This window comes from Echinops telfairi, unplaced genomic scaffold (assembly GCF_000313985.2).
Source record: "Echinops telfairi isolate 266 unplaced genomic scaffold, ASM31398v2 ScPeMD7_14;HRSCAF=57, whole genome shotgun sequence".
Classification (NCBI taxonomy): Eukaryota; Metazoa; Chordata; class Mammalia; order Afrosoricida; family Tenrecidae; genus Echinops; species Echinops telfairi.
In genome coordinates this window covers 6,532,152-6,553,456 of record NW_022103911.1, presented here as the reverse complement: position 1 = coordinate 6,553,456, position 21,305 = coordinate 6,532,152, and the positions used below count along the sequence as shown (strand labels likewise).

General features: G+C 38.2%; 1 protein-coding gene across 1 annotated transcript in view; it reads right to left on the bottom strand.

Moving 5' to 3' along the window:
• The window catches only part of SLC25A31 (solute carrier family 25 member 31), a 45,727-nt gene that overhangs the window by 10,368 nt on the left and 14,054 nt on the right, over positions 1–21,305 (bottom strand). Inside the window, exons 2-4 of the mRNA XM_004711859.2 lie at positions 18,101–18,228; positions 8,989–9,106; positions 4,885–5,039 (exon numbers count right to left, since the gene is read on the bottom strand). Of these exons, the coding sequence (XP_004711916.1) occupies positions 4,885–5,039; positions 8,989–9,106; positions 18,101–18,228 (401 nt within the window). The remainder of the gene's footprint in view (positions 1–4,884; positions 5,040–8,988; positions 9,107–18,100; positions 18,229–21,305) is intronic.

The following is a 21,305-nucleotide window of genomic DNA, read 5'->3' as shown; positions in this document are numbered from 1 at the left end:
AAAGTATAAAAACACCCATCACAAAAGGTATGAGATGATATCACTGAGCTTGCAGATGAAGATAATAACCCTGAATATCAATGGCCTGAACTCAGGCATTAAAAGACTGAGACTAGCAGACTGGCTTAGAAAACACAACCCATCAATCTGCTGCCTACAGGAGATACATCTCAAGGCTAGACAAATACAGGTTGAGAATCAAAGGCTGGAGAAAGTCATACCAAACAAACAGCAATTCAAATAGAGCAGTGGTTGCAATCCTAATCTATGATTAAATTGACCTCAAAGTGTAAATCATAAAAAAAGATGAGGGACACTATATAATACTCAAGGGAATGGGAGACGAAGAACCACTAAGCACTATAAACATATATTCGCTGAATAAGAGACCCGCTGAATACATCAACCAACCCTCCAAAAATGATAAAAGAAGTCACAGCCTCAACAATTATAGTGGGTGACTTCAATACACTGCTCTCTGAGAAAGATAGATCACAGAAAATGAAACTCAACAAGGATGCTAGAGATTTAAATACTACAATTAGACAATTTGACCTGATAGATATTTACAGAGCTTTTCATCCAAATACAAAAATTCACATTGTTCTCAAACCCACATGGCACACATTCGAAGACAGACCACATTCTGGGGCATAAGGCGAATCTACATAAATTTAAGCACATTGATATCATACGGACCCCTCTCTCTGACCACTGTGCAATAAGGCTGGAAATCAACAAAGGAAGACGAAGAAAACAAGAGCAAACAATTCAAGGATGAATCTCTCTACTGCAAAAGAAGTGGGTACTGGCACAGTTCAGAGTTGAAATTAGGAAATTTCTAGAAACCAACGAGAATGAGCACACAACATACCAAAACTTATGGGAGACAGCAAAGGCAGTTATCAGAGGAAGTTTCATAACAATGCATGCACACCTGAGAAAGGAAGAGAGAGTCATGATTGATATGCTGGTACAAAATTTACAACAACTAGAGCTGAGTCAGCAGGACATCCTACTAATAGCAAAAGAAAAGAAATAATAAAGTCAGGGCTGAGATTCAGGAGAGGGAAAATTAGAAAACTATGGAAAAAACTAATGCTGCTAACAGTTGGTTCTTTGAAAGGATAAACAGAATCAACAGACTGCTGGCAAACCTAACCAAAGAAAGGAGGGAACAAATTTCAACAGCAAGAATAAAGGATGAAAGAGGGGACATTACAACAGACCGTAATGAAATCAAAAGGATAGTTACACAGTACTATGATGGACTGTACTCCAATGAATTCAACAACTTGGAAGACATGGACAAATTCTTGGAAAAACAATCCGTTCCTAGACTATCTTCGATGGACATCAAGAATCTCAACAGACCCATAGCAACAGAAGAAATAGACAAGGTTATCAAGGGAATACCAATGAAAAAAAAATCCCCTGGACCAGATGGCTTCACTGGAGAATTCCACCAAGTACTTAGGGAAAAACTAACACCAATCCTACACAAACCCTTCCAGAACGTTGAAAAAGACGGCAACTCCCAAACTCCTATGAAGGTAGTATAATCCTGATACCAAAACCGGGCAAGGATCCCACAAGAATTGAGAACTACAGACCTATATCCCTAATGAACATCGATGCAAAAATCCTTAACAAAATACTAGCCAACAGGATACAAAAGTATATCAAACAAATAATTCACCATGACCAAGTGGGATTCATACCAGGGATGCAGGGATGGTTCAACATATGAAAGACCATTAGTATTATTAGTCACACTGATGTGAAAAACTGTAAGAACCACATGATAGTATCAATAGATGCAGAGAAAGCATTCGACAACATCCAACACCAATTCCTGTTTAAGACACTTGAGAAGGTAGGAATGTAAGGAAAATTCCTCAAGACAATACAAGCTATACCTGAGAAACCAACAGCCAATGTGGTAGTCAATGGAGAAAAGACTAACACAATCCCACTGAAAAAGGGGACCAGATAAGGTTGCCCCTTGTCCCCATTCTTATTTAATATCGTCCTGGAGGTATTAGCTAACAGCATAAGGCAAACAAAAGACATCAAAGGTATTCGCCTGGGGAAGAAAGAGGTGAAACTATCGTTATTTGCAGATGATATGATTTTATATATGGAAAAATCCCAAAAGCTTCACGAGGGCAATACTGGAAGCAACAGAGGTGTTTGGCAGAGTGGTAGGATACAAGATCAACAAATAGAAGTCCACTGGACTGTTATACACATCGGATAAGACCACAGAAGAGGAGATAAAAAAGGTGGTACCCTTCACAATAGCCAAACAGAAATTGAAATATCTAGGGATATACTTGACTAGAAGAACAAAAGCTCTGTATGAGGAAAACTCAGAGCACTATTACAAGAAACCAAGAGCAACCTCAACAAATGGACGAACATTCCATGCTCGTGGATTGGAAGACCCAATATAGTCAAGATGTCAGTTCTACCAAAGACACTATATAAGTTTAATAGAATCCTGATACAATTACACTCGTCTTTCAACAAAGAAATGGAAAAACTGATTACTACCTTCATATGGAGAGGGAAGAAGCCCATAATTAGCAGAGAACTCCTCAAGAATAAACACACAGTGGGAGGGCTTGGTTTACCTGACTTTCCCACATACAATACAATCACAGTTGTCAAAACCGCATGGTATTGGTACAATGACAGATACTCAGACCAATGGAAAAGAATTGAAAACCCAGAAATAAAATCATCAGCATACAAACAACTGATCTTTCATAAGGGCCCAAAAAATATCCAATAGGAAGCAGATGCCCTCTTTAACAAGCAGTGCTGGAAAAGATGGGTATTTACCTACAGAAAAATGAAGCAAGACCCTTATCTCACTCCATGCACAAGAATAAACTCAAGGTGGATCACAGACTTTGAAGTTAAATCCCAAACTATTAGGGCCATCAATGAAGGAATTGGGACAAGTATTGATTTGACAGCACCCAACAAAAACTACTACCCTGTCTACGTCCTAAAATGAGATAGTAAATTGATTTATAATTATATGCAAAAAATATGGGAGAAGTGGAGGTGGGGGTTAAGGAAAGCTAGAGCCAACAAAACCAGACAAGGGAACAAGTGATCTAAAATTGATGGCGGGGAGGGCGTAGAATGTGTGGTGGAGTTTGCTCAAGTGCAATGTAGCTGAGAGGCATTACTAGGAGCCAAATGAAGGTCAAATATGATAGTGGGACTGGAGGAAAATAAAAGGAAATAAAGAAGTAGGAGGGAAAAGATGTTTATAGAGGTATGAATACAAGCACATACTTATGTAAATATATTTATATATACCAATAGGGATATAGGTCAATGTACAAATATTTATGTTGAGTATTAAAGTAGAAGATGGACATTGAGCCTCTACTCAAGTACTCCCTCAGTGCAAGAACACTTTGTTCTAATAACCTAGCATTCTGATGATCAACATGATTGCTGAAGACAAAATTGGTACAAAAGTAAATGTGGTGAAGAAAGCTGATGGTGCCCTGCTATTAAAAGATATAGCATCTATGGTCTTAAAGGCTTGAAGATAAATAAGTGCTCATCTCGCTGGAAAGCAACAAGCCCATATGGAAAAAGCCTATCAGCCTGTGTGATCACGAGGTGTCGACAAGGTCAGGTATCAGAAGACTCCAAAAAAGCAATCATATCAATGCGAACGAGGGGGGCCAGAGTGGACACGCACAGTCCATCTGTAGACAACTGGAGATTCCCTCACAGAAGGGTCACACAAGGAAGGGATGAGCCAGCCAGGGTGCATTATAGCACCGACCAAACATACAACATCCCTCTAGTTCTTTGATGCTTCCCCCAGCCCCCACTATCATGACTCCAGTCCTACCTTACAAATCCAGCTAGACCAGAGGATGTAAACTGGTACAGTTAAGAGCTCTAGACACACAGAACCCAGGAAAGATAACCCCCCCAGGAACAGTAATGGGAGTAGCTATACCATGAGGGTAGGGGGAAGGTGGGAGAAGAAAGGGAGAACTGATTGCAATGATAACCTCAGGGTGATGAACAACAGAAAAATGGGTGAAGGAAGACAGTGGACAGTGTAAGATATAAAAATAATTTATAATTTATCAAGGGTTCATGAGCATGGGAGGGTGAGGGACGGAAGAAACAAAAGAGGAGCTGATACCACGGGCTCAAGTAGAAAGAAAATGTTTTGAAAAGAATAGCAACATATGTACAAATGTGCTTGATACAATGCATGCACAGATTGTTATAAGAGCTGTATGAGAGAGTTAAAAAAAAAAGAGTTGTAAGAACCCTAATAATGGGTTCATGGGGGAGGTGGGAGCAGCGAGGAAGGGGAAATAAATGAGAAGTTGATACCAAGGGCTCAAGTAGAAAGCAACTATTTTGAGAATGATGAGGGAAACAAATGTACAAAAGTGCTTGACACAATGGATGTATGCATGGATTGTGATAAGAGTTGTACGAGCCCCCAATAAAATGATTAAAAAAAACCCCTAATATAATGATTTATTTTTTAAAAAGTGATCAATTAATAGAGAATCAGAAACATTCTGTTAGAAGATCCTAAAGATTTAATTTTGATTTAAGCCTAATCACGTCTTCCACTTTCAAAATAACTTATGGTAAATCTTTCACCGCAAATACCACAAAAAATTTCAGATATTTTTATGTCTAAAGCCAAATCTAAAATATAAATAATTTAATCAGTACCAAAGTAATGATTCAACAGAATTTCATGATGTTTCCAATTTATTTTGAATTCTGTAAGTTTGAAAGCTTTGGAATATATTAATAATTAGAATAAAAAGAAACAATAATTTCTTTAGTATATCTAAGTTAACCCACCAAAATTACCTTAACTGTGTCATAAGCTCCAAAGTAAGATGCTCGGTAGACAATGATGCCTTGAACTGAAACACCAAACCCTTGGTACAAGCCAACAATTCCATCTGATTTTGCTATTTTTATAATACAGTCACCCAAACCCTTGAATTGTCGTTCATCAGGACCTAAAAGAAAGTCATATAAAACTTATTAGCAAATTCCTTATCAGTTAAACATGCCAATGAAGTAAATTAATGAAATACTTTATAGATATATCATTTCTTAAATTGCTTCTTAAAAATCTAATAAAGAGATTACATAGCAAAATCCTTCCATCAATTTAAAGATAATCCATTAAGATTTCAAGTAATTTCTGAAAAGAACGTAACTGAAAATACTAATTTCTTATGCAATCAGATTCAAGCAATGTGACTTAAGACATTTTAATAAAGTCACCAAAGGGACCTGGTTAAGTGTTTTAATATTAAACAAAAAGTTGGTGTTCAAACCCACCACGTGAATGTGGCACTCTGCTTTTGTAATGATTTGCACCCTTGGAAAGCCTGTACAGCTGTTGTACTCTGTCTTATCAGAGGACCAGGGGTTACTGGTTGTGAGTCACATTATTACTTAGGAATGTAAACCTCCTAAGACTCTCTTTAATCGAAGAACAAAGGCAGCAAAAAGACAATGCTAAGCACTAGCCAATTTAGAATCATGAACATTTTAGATATGGCATCATTTTTCTACTTTGTTTGGTTTTATATTCCTTTGACCTAGAATTCCTTAGCAATGTTTTCAATCTATTATCTGTGACATGTCAAAATAAACAAACTTTTCTTAATCTTGAAAGAAAACAATAGAATCTAAAACTGGATAAAGCTAGTTATTTTCACTTACTCAGCAATAACAATATAGTCACCCTGTTAAACAAACATGGAATTAATGGTTTCCTCTTTGTTGAACCTGCCACCTCATCTAAGTTATTTCTAAAACTGGTGCTATGCTTTTTCTAAACATTTTCTTCATATAATTCATCACTAAGCAGCAGCATATTACTTGTTTCCTCCACTAGATGTTAAGGTACATGAGATAGGAGCTCTATGTCTCATATGGTGTGCAAGATATACACTGTATCGAAGGAAAGGCATGGTTCACAACAGATATTCTACAAATATTTCTTGAATTTCAGCTCTTTAGAGAAATTTATTAAAGGAATAAAATAGGATTAAAGATATATAGACAAAGAAAAATGGAAGACAAAATGAAATTCACATTCTTACAAGCTAGAAAAAGACAAAAGGGGATGAAAATTAGTTTTCTTATCTAGGGGGATTTTCTTGAGAAGTTATTTTTACTCCCCTCACCCCACCCCTGAAACACTCAGAAATGAGAGGGACTAAATACTGCTCCTGGTGTGGATGCAAGGAAGTAGCTGGATGCTCAAAATCCCATGTTTACCTAAGCAGCCAGGTGATTTATATCTCAAAGTTGAATATGCGTCTATAAATTGAATGGGGCTAATTGAGTAACTTCCACAATTACTGAAAAGAGTACATAAAGATACATCACGGTGTCCCACCTAGAAGTTATGTTCGACAGAGAACCACACTAAACCTTCAGGTGGGGAAGGGGCCGACTTACCACGCCCACACAGAAGCAAACTAAGAAAGAAAAGGAGAAAGTGAGTCAGCCTAGACCACATATTGGCACACCAAGCCTGGAAGACGATGTCCTTACACGGAGCTGCTAAGGCAAAGAGGACTGTAGGGCTGACAATAGCTCATGACATGTTGTCCCCTTACTGGAGCATCTGCAACAGAGGACAATACTGGGAACATATGGCGGGGAGGTACAGTGGTCTGAACTCCCCACAGTGGGGCAAACCAAGAAGGGAGCATAACACATCAGCAACTGGAGCAAAGCCAAACCACAGAGCCCCTAGAGAGGCCCCCAAATAGACTTCAGGCTAGGAGGGGCAGCTCTCGGAACTCCCCCAGGACCAGGGGGAAGATAGTCATAAAGGTGAGCGAACAGACCTTTTTTCTCTATTTCTTTTTTCCATCTTTTGTTTTCTTATTGTTTGGACTAGGGCATTGGTTGGCTTCTTATTTATATAAGACAGGTATGGGAAGTAAGCTCAGGGAGAAAGCAACAGGCCTGGGAAGAAGGTAGCGCTTGGGGGGGGGGGGTGGGCGCTGGAATGGTGTGGTGAGAAAATAATACTATAGACAGGGGAACAACTAGGGAATTAAAACCAACAACTAGGATGTTGTAGAGATCATGGGTGTTGGAGCAATAGCAATCTAGCTAAGAGGAAGTTCTAAGAGGTGGAAGATAGGGGAACGTGATGGTAGGGCAGGAGGATGGCAAAAAGAAATAGAGGAAGGCTCAAAGCTACGAATAGAGGTATAAGCATAGGTATGTACGTATGTAAATACATTAATCCATAAAAATAGAGTTATTGGCCTATGTACATATATTTATATGGTAATACATTGAGGTTGTGGACAGACCTTGGGCCTCAGCTCATACCCTCCTCCCTCAATACAAGAACACTTTGTTCAAACAAACTGGCATTTTGTGATGCTTCCCCGGCCCCTACTACACAATAGCTGAAGACAAACTGGGTGCGTAAGCAAATGTGGTGAAGAAAGCTGATGGTGCCTGGCTAGTAAAAGATATAGTGTCTGGGGTCTTAAAGGCTTTTAGAAACAAGCGGCCATCTAGCAGAGAAGCAACAAGCCTACATGGAAGAGAACAGCCCCACTGGGTGGTGTGATAATGAGGTGTCATCAGGACCAGTAACAGGCATCAGAAGATCCATAACAAACAAATAAAAACAAACATATTGTTGAGAACTAAGGGGGTTGGAGCAGAGATCCAAAACCTATCTGAAGACAATGGCCCATCCCCCCACAGAGGGGTCACAGGGAAGGGATGAGTCAACCAGGGTGCAGTAAAACGCTGATGGAACACACAATATTCCTGTGGTTCCTTGAGGCTTCCTTACCCCCCACTATCATTACTCCAGTGCTGTTTCTCACTCTGGACTAGACCGGAGCATATACAAGATAAGAGATAAAAGCTTACAATACACGGAATCCAGGAACAGGAAGGGTACAGCAATGCCAGAAGGGTAGGTGGAAGGGGGGGAGAGAAAGGGAGGGAAGGGGAACTCCTGATCGCAATGATCAACATATAACCACACACACACCCCCTCCAGGGGGAAGAACAACAGAAACCATGTGGGAAGGGAGACAGCGGTTGATGTGAGATATAAAAAAAAAATTTATAATCTATCAAGGGGCCATGAGGTGGGTATGGAAGGAAAAAAGGAGGAGCTGATACCAAGGGCTCAAGTATAAAGTACATGTCTAGAAAATAATGATGATAACATATGTAACAAATATGCCTGATACAATTGATGTATGGATTGTAATAAGAGTTATAAGAGCCCCCAGTAAAATGGTCTTTTAAGAAAAAAGATACATCACTGTGAAATGTCAGATCAAGGACAGAAAATATCAAGAGAAAGACAAATCTAATCCTTAATTACAACATTTACAACTAGAAGATACAGTAATATATTCAAAACTGAAAGCAAATTAAGTCCAGAATTCTATATACGGTAAGATATTAAAAGGATAAAAAATAAGAGACTTTTTAGATATGCAAGATCTCAATTGATCTACTACTGTTCAGTCTCAGAAACCTATTAAGGAATATACATATGAAGATGTGATAAATAAAATGATAGAGGCAGAAGAGAATCTGAGGATGAGAGTTGTACATCTGTCCTACAAAACACTCAGAGTTGAATGCAGTACCATTATTTAGGTTTTAATATATAAAATTATCAGATGTGGAAACATACCAGGATTTAGGAGTTGCTTCTCTGAGGGGAAAAATGTAAATAAAATATTAGTCATCTTCATGTTTGCAACATTGTATGCTGGCCTTCTTCTCAACTTTTAAGGGGGGAAAAGCAGCATACTTTAGGTTCTATGAGTATAGTGCCATTAGACGGAAAATCAAAATGTTAGACTATTCTGTTAACATTGTTATTACAATATAATTTACAATAAGTAACACATGGTTAAAACAGAGAATGTATTTCTGAAAATCCCATACCTTTTCCAATATCAACACCTAATCGGGTTCGGGCAAAATCTAGTGGATATACTACACATAAGGACGTTGCCCCAGCAGCTCCACCAGAAGCCAGGTTTGCAAAAAACCACCTCCAGAACTGAAACAGAGTAATTAAATAGTTATTAAGTTACAGAATATGACTGGTTAAATAGATGGTAAATCCTTATTTTTATAGAGGTTAAAAAGTCAGATTTCAAAACTGCTTTTATAAAGTAAAAAGGAACATTGGTGGAAAGTGAGTTAAGTATTGGGCTGGCTGTGAACCACAAGGTCAGAGGTTCAAACCTATAAGCTACTCCACAGGAGAAAGAAGGGACTCTCTGTTCCCATTAATATTTATACTCTCGGTAACATTTAAGGAGCAATTTCATTCAGTCTTAGAGAGTTGCTATGAATCAGAATAGACTTGAGGGCAATGCCTTTTTGCCTCCCCCCACCCCAATAAATATCTGTAATAATATACAGTCTCTTTTCTCTAAAAATGAACATAAGGAATAATTTAAGATGGAAGAAATGAATGCAGTACCATTATTTAGGTTTTAATATATAAAATTCCGTTTCCCTTTTCTATGGTGTATTGTACTGTTTTATTATGTTCTTTAACAGATACACACTCTCACAGGGATCCTATAGGACGCAGTAGAAAAGCCCATGTGGATTTCCAAGACTAACTCTTTACGGAAGCTTAATCTTTCTCCTACATAGTTGCCGATGGTTTTGAACTTCAAACTTCATATTCAACTATGCCACCCACGTGCCAACATATACTAAACAAACTTTAATAAGAGAAACCCAAAATATTTCTTTTCATGTCCATGTAGCCTGAGTTCCCCATCAAACCAATTGGAGATGTAGCTTAGCGGCTGACATACTGACTTCCTTGCATTGATTATTAACTGAAAGGATGGTGAATCATACCCATACGTAGGTGGTTGAGAAGAAAGGTTTGGCAACTTGCTTCTGAAAAGTCTTGAACACCCTATGGAGGGGACTTCTACTTTGGAATACATGGTATTGCCAAAGAGTCAAAATCAACTTAATGGCAACTGGTTTCATTTTTCAGTAAAATCACTGCAAGTTAGCAAAAGAAGCCACATAAGATAATCATTCCTTTGCTGCTGCTGGTAGACACTGTTGAGTCAGCTCCAACCCATAGTGACCTGATGCACAACAGAACATAACACTGCATGATCCTGCGCCATCCTCACAACTGTTCCTATGCCTGAGCCCACTGATGCAGCCACTGTCACAAAGGCCTTCCTCTTTTTTTGCTGCCCTCTACTTTACCAAACATGATAAACATGCTGTCCCTCCACTTTACCTTCTCCAGGGACTGGTCTCTCCTGTCTACACGTCCAAAGCATGTAAGAAAAAGTCTTGCTATTCTTGCCTCTAAGGAGCACTCTGGCTTTACTTCTTCCAACACAGATCAGTTTGTCCTTTTAACAGTCCATGGTACCTTCAATATTATTCTCCAGCACTACAATTCAAATGCATCGAATCTTCCAAGATTTTCCTTATATGTTGCAATGGAGAATTCCATGGCTTGGGTCAGGCGCACTGTAGTCCTCACAGTAACATCCTTGCTCTTCAATACTCTAGAGAGATCTCGTGAAGTAGATTTACCAAATGCAATATGCTGTTTGATCTCTTGACTGCTACTTCCATGAGCATTGATTGTGGATCCAAGTAAGACAAAAATTCTTAACAACTTCAACGTTTTATCCACTTATCATGATGTTACTTATTGGTCGAGTTGTAAAGATTTTGACTTTCTTTACATTGAGTTGTAATCTATACTGAGGCTACAATCCTTGATCTTCACCAGCAAATGCTTCAATTCCTCCTCACTTTCAGCATGCCAGGTTGTATCATCTTCATACTGCAGGTTGTTCATAAGCCTTCCTCCAATCCTGATGCCATGTTTTCCTTCATATAATACAGCTTCTTTATTTGCTCAGCATAAGACAGAATAAGTGAGAGGATACAACCCTGATGTGCACTTTTCCTGACTTTAAACCATGCAGTATGCCCGTGTTCTGTTCCCACAATTGCCTTTTGATCCATGTACAAGTTCCAAATGAGCACAATGAAATGTTCAGAATTCCCATTGATCTCAAAATTATGCAATTTATTATGATTCACAGTCCAATGCCTTTGCATAATCAATGAAAACACAAGTAAAACATCTTTCTGGTACTCTCTGCTTTGAGCCATGGTCCATCTGACTTCAGCAATGATATCCCTTGTTTTACATCCTCTTATGAATCCAGCCTGAACTTCTGGAACTTCCCTGTTAATGTTCTGCTACAACCATTGTTGGATGATCTTCAGCAAAATTTTACTTGTTTATGATCTCAATAATATCGTAGTTTGAGCATCGTGTTTGATCATCACCTTTGGAATGAGGACAACTATGGATCTTTTCCAGTTATTTAGCTAGGCAACCGTCTTCCAAATTTCCTGGCAAGACAAGTGAGTACTTCCAGTGGTCCTTCAGCTTTCTGAAACATTTCAATGGGTTTCCCCATCAATTCCCGGAGCCTTGTTTTTGGGTAATGTATTCAGTACAACTTGATAATGTATTCAACACCATTGGTTCTCGCTCATATGCTACCTCCTGGTGGTGGGCTGTGGACCAGTTTTTTTTTGTTTTTGTACAGTGAGTGTGTATTATTTCCATCTTCTCACTACTCTCTGCCATCATTCCATATTTTGGCTACAGAATCTTTTAAAATTGCAATCGAGGCTTGAGTATTTTGAGTTCTTTCAGTTTCTGGTATACTGATTGTGGTCTTCTCTTTTAGTTTTCGAATTCCAGGTCCTTCCACATTTCACTATAACATCTGACTCTGTCTTCTCAAGTTTCCCTTTGAAATGTTCTATTCAGCTCCTTGATTTCATTTTTTCTTCCATTTGCTTTAGTTACTCACAATTAAGAGCAAGTTTCAGTTTCTTCTGTCATCCACTTTGGTCTTTTCTTTCTTTCCTATCTTTTTAATGATCTTTTGCTTTCTTCATGAATGGTCTTGGTATCCTCCCACAACTCATCAGGTCTTCTATCATTAGTGTTTAATGTGTAAAATCTGTTCTTCAGATGTTTTCAAGGTCATATTTTGGCTCCTGTGGACTTGTTTTAATTTTCTTCAGCCTTATCCTGAACTTACATATGAACAATTGATGATCTGTTCCATAGTCGGTCCCTAGTCTTGTCTTAGCCGACACTGAGCTTCTCCATCGTGTCTTCCTATAGATGTAGTCAATTTGATTTCTGAGTATTCCATTTGGGAAAGTCCATGTGTGTAGTAGCCTGTTGTGTTGCTGAAAAAGGTATTTGCTATGAATAAGTCATTGTTTTTTGCAAAATTCTGTTATGCGATCTCCAGCTACATTTCCATCACTGACTCCATATTTTCCAATTACTGTTCGTTCTTCTTGGTTTCCAACTACTGCATTCCAATCACCAATTACTATCAATGCACCCTGACTGCATGTTTGATCATTTCCCAACTGGAGCTGTTGGTATAATTCAATTTTTTTCATCACTAGCTTTTGTGTTTGGTGCATAAATTTGAGTAACAGTTGAACTGACTGGATTTCCTTGAATATGGATAGATATAATCTGATCACAGGTATCATTGTACTTCATGATAAATTTAGCAAGATCTTTTCTGACAATAAAATCCATGTCATTCCTCTTGTTATTCCCGGCATTGTAAATCATATGATTTTCTGATTCAAAATAGCCAATACCAGTCCATTTCAGCTAACTAAACACCTAGAGTTATCAATCTTCATGCATTCCATTTCATTTTTTGATCACTTCCAATTTTCCTCAATTATTTCCTAAAATCCTTCCTTTAGACTAAAGAACTGTTTGTTAATAATGCCAATAATGTCAGGCATATATGGAGGGTTTAACTGTGCCCTGTTTTTTAGAGGGAGTACAGCAGGAGGTAACAGACATATTTCATTGTGTTCCAGATCTGCTATGTAGATTCTGTATCACTGTATATGAACAGCTCAAAAACTTGTCTAATTATGTTCCCATGCCGATACGAAAATGGGCAGAAATCAATTATTGCAATTCTAATTCCAATATTTCATCACTTAAAATTTATGGAAAAATAAATGTTTGAATTGGGGCTACTTTGTAAAATTCAGGTTACATGGTCATTGTAACCATTAAATACATTAAAGGGAAGAATGCTCGAGTAATAATCAAGTTTCTTGCTTTTCTCTCCTATTTTTCTAACAATAGTTTTAAATTGCAGCTTTGGAATTCTTGATTTTTCTCTGACCTAGAACGTCCTTCCTATTTTTTAAAACAAAAAAGGTTGTCCTGGCTTGATCCTGTAATTCACATTCTACCTCTTTGGTGAAATTATCTTTAATGTCCAATGCATTCAAAACTATGTACAATTATACTCTCTTCTTTCAGAGAACTGTGAATCACAAGACCAATAAGTAAAACGTATCATATATTCCATAATCTCAACTTAAAAAAACCCCAAAAAACTCACTTAACAACCACTTTCAACTTTTAATTTATAGTGCTGGACATTTCTTGTTTACTATACTACAGAATGTACATTTCAAGTTAGGATTATTCCTTTTTATACAATAGATTTGTTGTAATCTATTCATGTAATATATAATTCACCCATGTAGCATAATTCAATGGATTTAAGTATATTCATAGATTTGTTTAACTATTACACTTTTAGAACATTTTCATCACCTTATAAGGAAACCCAGTATCCACCATTAATAGTCATTCCCTGTAATTGTAACAAAATGCATATAACCTCAAAAATGTTTTCCTTCAATTTCAGCACGGCTTTGATTACTGAAAACACATGATAATTACAAAAAATTCAAAGCAAAAAATAATTCAGTCATGAATGGGTCAACCTAACAGTCCTGTTTTGACCAAACCTGTGCATACCAAAAATCTTCAGGACTGTTCAGCAGACTGACTTCTAAGTGATAAACTTTGGACCCTTGAAATATCCTGCCTTGGAAGTTTTGGACCATGACCAAAATTTTACGCTAATGATTTTATGGTTGGGATATAATTACTATGGCTATTCTAGACATATCCCTTATGTTATATACTATAAATTCTGGTCTTTATCCCCTGTGGTTAAAAATCCCATGTTGGTGAAAGCTTTGCTAAACTAATGGGCAGGATTAAGATGGGATGTATTTTGATGCCACTTTACTTGACGGTGTGAACCAAATCACCACCTTTGGGATATGGTTTGCTGAAAGACAAAATTCCCACCTCCATCAAAACCATTCCACTGTGTGTAAGAGCCATTTCAGAAGCACAAAGAAGAAATCCCAAGATTCTCAAGGAAGAAGAGCCACCAGTGGAGGACGTTTGAGATTTCTGTCCAAATTGTCAGACTCTGAGACCAAAGGCATCAGAGGCTAAGGCACAGACACCATGGGACAGAGTAAAGAAGCCATGCTAAGACAAGAGCCCAGGATAAAGGAGACCATGAGAGAGTGCAGAGGAACAGCAACAAGACTGTGAGACAGAATAGGACACTGACTTCTTGGCCTAAGACCAGAGGACAAGGGACCATGAAGTGGGAGGCTGAAGACATGAGAGAGAGTTGGCTACTAGCTGAGGAGAGGCACTGCTGTGGACCAGTAGCTGTATTTTTACTGTTTACTGATCCTGACTTGTGGTTACCTGTTAACTTTCCTAATACACCCACATAATTGTTGAGTATTGTCTGAGTTCTGTCAAACACAGCAGAAAGTAAAGTGTTGCGGGAGAAATGAATGGTGACAGGTAAAGGATGGAGGGTGGAGGCATGTCTGACCTCCACCTTGTGGCAACAGGGAAGCCCAGGTTGGATATGGCCTCCAAGATATTTAATGGTGAAGATGCATTTGTTTTTTATTGTGGAAAAAATAATGTGACATTTTACAATTCAACATTTTACCTGGTCAATTCAGTGACATTGAAAATTCATAATGCTGTCATTACCACTGTTCTTTCCTCAATTATTCTACCATCATTGACAGAAACTTTGGGTCTCCTAAGCAATGACACTATCCCTACTTCCCATCCCTTTTCTAAACATGCCCACTCCTAGTGACTACTCTGGCTTTTGTCTCTATAAATTTGCTCGAATGCTCTATACATGTGTTTGTAATATCTCTGGGGCTCTGGGACATGGTCTTATCACTTTGCTCTCTGGTGGGTAGGATCTGGAAGCCATGTAACTGTCAGTTTATGTGTCTGATTCCAACAAAAACTAGAGGCACAGAGGTTTGTGTCTCATTGGTAATGCTCTTCACTTGTGGTAACATATTACTGCTGGGAGAATTCAGTGTTCTACTGGGAGAAGACCACTGGACGCTTAAAGCTGGTCTGCCTTGTGTGCCTTTTTCCTTTAGGGTTTTATTCTATGTCCCCTTTCTGTAATTACCTGTAACACATAGGAATGTTTTTCAGAGTTTAATAAGTCCTTCTAATGAATTACTGAACCTCTCTGAGGGTGGTCCTGAGGATTTCTGAGATAGGAAGGAAAGACTCGAGTTAAATGACAGTTAAACTGTTTTCAGCTAAAGAAGACAGAACATTTTGAGTGCTTACCATATAGCACAGCACTATACTAAGTATTTTACATTAAATTTTATCTAAACCTCACAATAAAACTATTAGGTAAGTATAATGATGTCTAATTTTCAGAAGAAACTATGAATCAAAAAAGTAAAGCGACTTTCAAAAACACACCACTAAATAAGAGGAGCACCAGGATCCAAATTCTTATCTTTTGATTACAATTCTGAAGATCTTATTTAGTTACCCACTTCCATATAGGGCAGTGCAAAGTATTCAATAAGCATTTCTAAAACGAAATAAACTGTAAAACAAAGGGGGAGAAGAGTAAGGTATAAATGAAAGGTTTAAAAATTAAAATGTGCTCCAAAGACAATTGCTTTTGAAAAATCTGACAAGATAACTTGGTTGCTTTGTTGGGGATAAGGAAAGAAGAAAAGGGGTGAGAAGGAAGGAGAGAGAGTTTATATAGATGAGGGGAAACCGTAAGACTAGGTAGGTGGTATCATATGTATAAAGACAGTAAAACAAGGAAGAAACAGCAGTGAAGTTAAATTACTTTGTATGACTCTTCTAACCAGTCTTTGTAAGGCCCATCATGCAAATAAGCTGCACTGGACTCTATACAAGTTGTGCCATTCCACTTACTATAAGTGAGCCATTTCAGAAACTAGACGAAAAACTCCCACGACCATCAAGGAAGAGCCAGGAGTGAAGTGCATATGGGATGATTGTGTGAAGCAGCAGCAGAGTAGCACGGCAAATGTATAGTAGAGTCTTGAAGCAGGGTGGTAGTCAAATAAGTAAAGCTGAGTGACTTTGGGCATGAGGCTAGCTTGCAGAATGGGGTACCTTTTGGGCATTTGTCAGCATTAAAGGAACTTTCTACTATTTTCCCAAGCAGTGTAGAGACCAATGGGTTGTGTGGCTGAGAGGTTGAGGACTAGAAAGAGGTGTTGCTGTAGGCAAAAGGGCGTTTTTTGTTTTTTTTTTTAAATAAATCATTTTATTGGGGGCTCTTACAGCTCTTATAACAATCCACATGTCAATTATATCAAGCACATTTATACATACGCTGCCATCATCATTTTCAAAACATTTTCTACTTGAGCCCTTGGTATCAGCCACTTTTACCCCTCTCTCCCCCTTTCCCACTCTCGTGAACCCTTGATAAATTAGAAGTTATTATTTTTTCATATCTTCCACTGAAAAGGACTGTGTTCTTAATTTTTCTGATCTTGGCTTGTTGTGATGAGTTAACTTCCTTAAAAAAAACCCATAATCACATCATCTGTAAATTTGATGTGGCCATTTTAATGGATTATAATTCACTCTCAAAACTTTTTAAAGCCAACAGAGCAGGGTATTGTGGGGTGGCTGGCTGGTGTCAGAATACAATCAAGGATCGGGGATAAAGACATGCCTGAACCTTGGCCTATTAGGAATCATCCTTGGGCAGATGATGGAGTTGGATTTTCTTTCTCCCTACTGAGGCCAGAAGTGATGCTTATATCTTCAGAAACCAAGCTAGATAACAAGAGATGTCAAAAAGTTCATGTAAAGTGGAATTAAAATATTAATAAGATTTTCCTACAAACTTTTTAAGCCCTTGAATAAGAAAAATCATTAACTTTAGATTTTTTTAAGCGAGAGTTATTACCTTGAAGAACAAAATCATCTTTGAAATTAAAATAATTTTAAATTCAAAAAATTAATAATTTAAAATTCAATAACTTAAAATTTATTATTTTCCATTTTGTGATAGATCCTAAATCATGCAAAAGAGCATAATTTACTTCTTCAGGAAATACATTATATCAGGGGCAAAAAACACCTGTTGATTGTTCTTTTTTTTTTTTACATTTTATTAGGGGCTCATACAACTGTTTTCCCAATCCATACACACATCGATTGTGTATAGCGCATTTGTACATCGTTTCTCAAAACATTTTCTCTCCACTTAAACCCCAGACATCAGGTCCTCATTTTTCCCCTCCCTCCCCGCTCCCCCCTCCCGCATGAGCCCTTGATAGTTTATAAATGGGTGTTTTGTCATATCTTGCCCTGTCCGACGTCTCCTTTCATCCACTTTTCGGTTGTCTGTCCCCCAGGGAGGAGGTCACACACAGTTCCATGTAATTGGTTCCCTCTTCCCTACCCATTCTCCCTTTACCCTCCCTGTTTTGCCACTCACACCACTGGTCCTATAGGGCTCATCCGTCCTGGATTCCCTGTATTTTCAGTTCCTATCTGTACTTTTGCTTAAGAAAAACACAAAATGCTGAATTTCTACAAGGTACAAAATTATTATTTATTTAAAGAAATAATTCCATGAGACAAAAGATGCCTTACTTATTCAAGTTATAAGAAGCTCAGAGAACTTGAATAATTAGAATTATATTTTTCATATATTCTATTTCTTTTTCCCACCATTCAAGCATTTTCTCCCAAGCACCAAAGGTAAGGCAGATTCAATTATTTTCTATGAAATTTTAGAGACATAATTACCTGTTTTTCTTTGTTAACTCCAGACATGAAAAGTTCTTTATATTTATCCTTAAAGGCAAAATTCAGAGCTTGTGTTGGAAAATACCGAATAACATTTGCTAAATTGCCACGCCAGTAACTTAAAAATCCTACAAAGCAAACACAGTAAATATTAACTTATGCATACAACATACAACAGTAAGTAAAAACGTATCACTACTAGCTTTCTAGTTTATATATGGATGGGTTTATTCCAAACAAAACGTGTTTAAACATGTTTCTGTGATCAGTGGATTTTGCAGTCAAGTTATCTCCGTAACACACTTGTCTTAGCCTCATTAGGGTGCCCTCAAAAATAAAAACTAAAAACAGTTTTACTAAGAGGTGGAAGAAGGGGGAAAGTGATGGCATAGCAGAAGGAGGCAAAAGGAAACAGGCAAGCTCTAGGAAGCAAAGGCATACACAGGGGGATTAACAGAGGTGTGCACTTATGCAAATACATTAATCCATAACAATAGTGGTATTGGCCTATGTACATATATTTATGCAATACACGGAAGCTGCAGATGGGCCTTGGGCCTTGGGCCTTGGCTCATACCTTCCCTCAATACAAGAACACTTTGTTCTAACAAATTGGCATTCTGTGATGCTCACCATGATCACTGAAGACAAAATGGGTGCATAAGCGGATGTGGTGAAAACAACGGATGGTGCCCAGCTATACAGTGTCTAGGATTTTAAAGGTTTGAAGTTAAACAAGCGGCCATCCAACAGAGAAGCAAGAAGCACACCAGCCGGTGCAATCACGTGGTGTCATCAAGACCAGGCAATGGTCATCAGAAGATTCAAAACAAATAGTAAACAAACAAACAAAAATGCATTGGTGAGAATGGAGGGGGCTGGAGCGGAGACCCAAAGAGAATGGAACATCACCCCACAGAGAGGTTGCAGGGAGAGGATGAGTCAATCAGGGTTTAGTAGAGCACTAATAGGTCACGCAATATAGCTCTGATCCCTTGAGGCCTCTTCACCCCCCTGCTATCATGACCCTAGTGCTGCTTCCCAATCTAGACTAGACGGGAGCATGTACATAGGTATAGGCAAGAGATAAAACTCCAACACATAGAATCCAGGAACAGAATGAGAATAGAGATACCAAAAGGGTTGGGGGAAGTGGGGGAGAGGTAGGGAGGGAGGGGGGCACCGATCACAATGAATGGCACATAACCACACACTCCCATTGAGAAGGAAGAACAACAGAGGAGGGGGAAGGGAGATAGTGTGAGATTTGAAAATAATTAAAAATCTACCATCTATCAAGGGGCCATGAGGGTTGAGTGTGGGGAGGAGGAAGGGAAATAACGAAGATCCCAAGGGCTCAATGGAAAGTAAATGTGTAGAAAAGAATGGAATATATGTACGGATATGTCATATACAATTGATGTACGGATTGTAATAAGAGTTGTAAGAGCCCCCAATAAAATGTTTAAAAAAATAAATAAAACAGTGGCTTCCAAGATCTGTTGGGCCAGTTAAATTTAAGGCAAAGAGGTCAGCTCAAAATGTTATGGTTTTTATCGATTCCCAATGGGCTTTCTTGATATATTTTCTTGAAGGTCCACAAGATCAGAGAGGCTTATTCTAAAGATGTTTTGAAAACTAAAAATTTATGAGAAAAAGGCAGGAAAACTGCACCTAAGAATCTATTTCCATTATGAAAATTAACTTGCTCTTTATTTGGGGATAGAGCAAGGGTTGTCCTCTAAGAATTTTGTGGGAAATTTAACCCTATTCACTGGTAGACCTGATTTTACCCCTTCAGCCTTATCTTTGTTCCCCCAAACCCAAAGAACATTTGAATAAAAATGATTTGAGTCTCTTGAGAATGCCAAAACTGCTATCTTGCTGTGCAACTCAAATTGGGCAGAATTCTCTGGAGAAGGGTTATAAAGAGGCCAATAGCAGTTCAGAAGTGTATAAACTTACAGGGAGGATATATCAAGTCACAATGGTTGCACATGTTGAGATTTTTGTTTACTAAAGGAATCTAAGAATTTACAGCATTATTTTTGGACTTATCTTTATATTGTATGATTACTAAATTTTTATAGTTTGAACAAACTGAACTACTAGGGTTCTTTAAAACTTCTCATGAGAGAATTAACTTTTCTTAAACATCTGTCTTCACTGAAGAGAAAAAAGTAATATTAACTCCACATGTTCCATTTCAACTTTGTTAATTTCTAATAAAAAGTGTTCAATTATCTAAAAGCAATGTAGGATTTTTTATGAGTAGAAAAAGAGCTCACTAGAACTAGCTTATGACATAATTCCTCTGGCAATAAGTGTGTTAAAAATGGATATGTTAGATATGAAAATAATAATAATTTATAAATTACAAAGGGTGTGGGAGGGAGGGAGGGTGTGGGAAAAAGGGGAAAAAATGAGCTAATACCAAGGTCTCAAGCAGAAACAAAATGTTTTGAAAAGGATGATGGCAACATATGTACAAATGTGTTTGACACATGGATGTATGGATTATTCTAAGAGCTGTAAGAGGCTCAATGAAATGATTTAAAAGAAAAAGCTTAAAAAAATTTTTTAAATGGGTATGTTGGAAAGAATAAATATATCCACGTACCTGTTTGTATGTAGGATATAGTAAGAAATATGTTAAATGGATGAAAGAGTCTAAACATATCTCTATATTTTAGAGCCTTTAAAAATGGGGGCTGGCACTGAAAATAAAGCCTGAGGAGAGTGGCAGGCCTTCCCAGACCACACGGGAGCAAACTAAGAGGGAAAGAGAGCGAAAAGAGAGGAGAGAGAGACTAAGAAAACAGCATTCTGGCCCACCAAGCTCCTGCTCAGAGCAGACAATGCACAGAGAGGACCGTAAGTTCAGCCCCATCACAAGACACGATGTCCCCTTACTGACCCACAGCGCTATGGGGGGGCATCACCAGAGACACAGTGTGGAAACTGTGCAGGTCTGACACCCCCCCCCCCCCCCCGCCCCCCGCCAAAGCAGGGCGTAACAAGAAGGGAGCTCAACAGAGCAGCAAGGGAAGCAAAGCAATGAAGTACCCGAGGAATCCTGAAAATGGACTTCAGACTCAGAGGACAGGGCTTGGCACCTCATGAGACTCGATAGGAAAACATATTCTAAGGGTCATTAGACAGAACTGGAACTATTTATAGGCCTTTTTGCCTTCTTCTCTTTTTT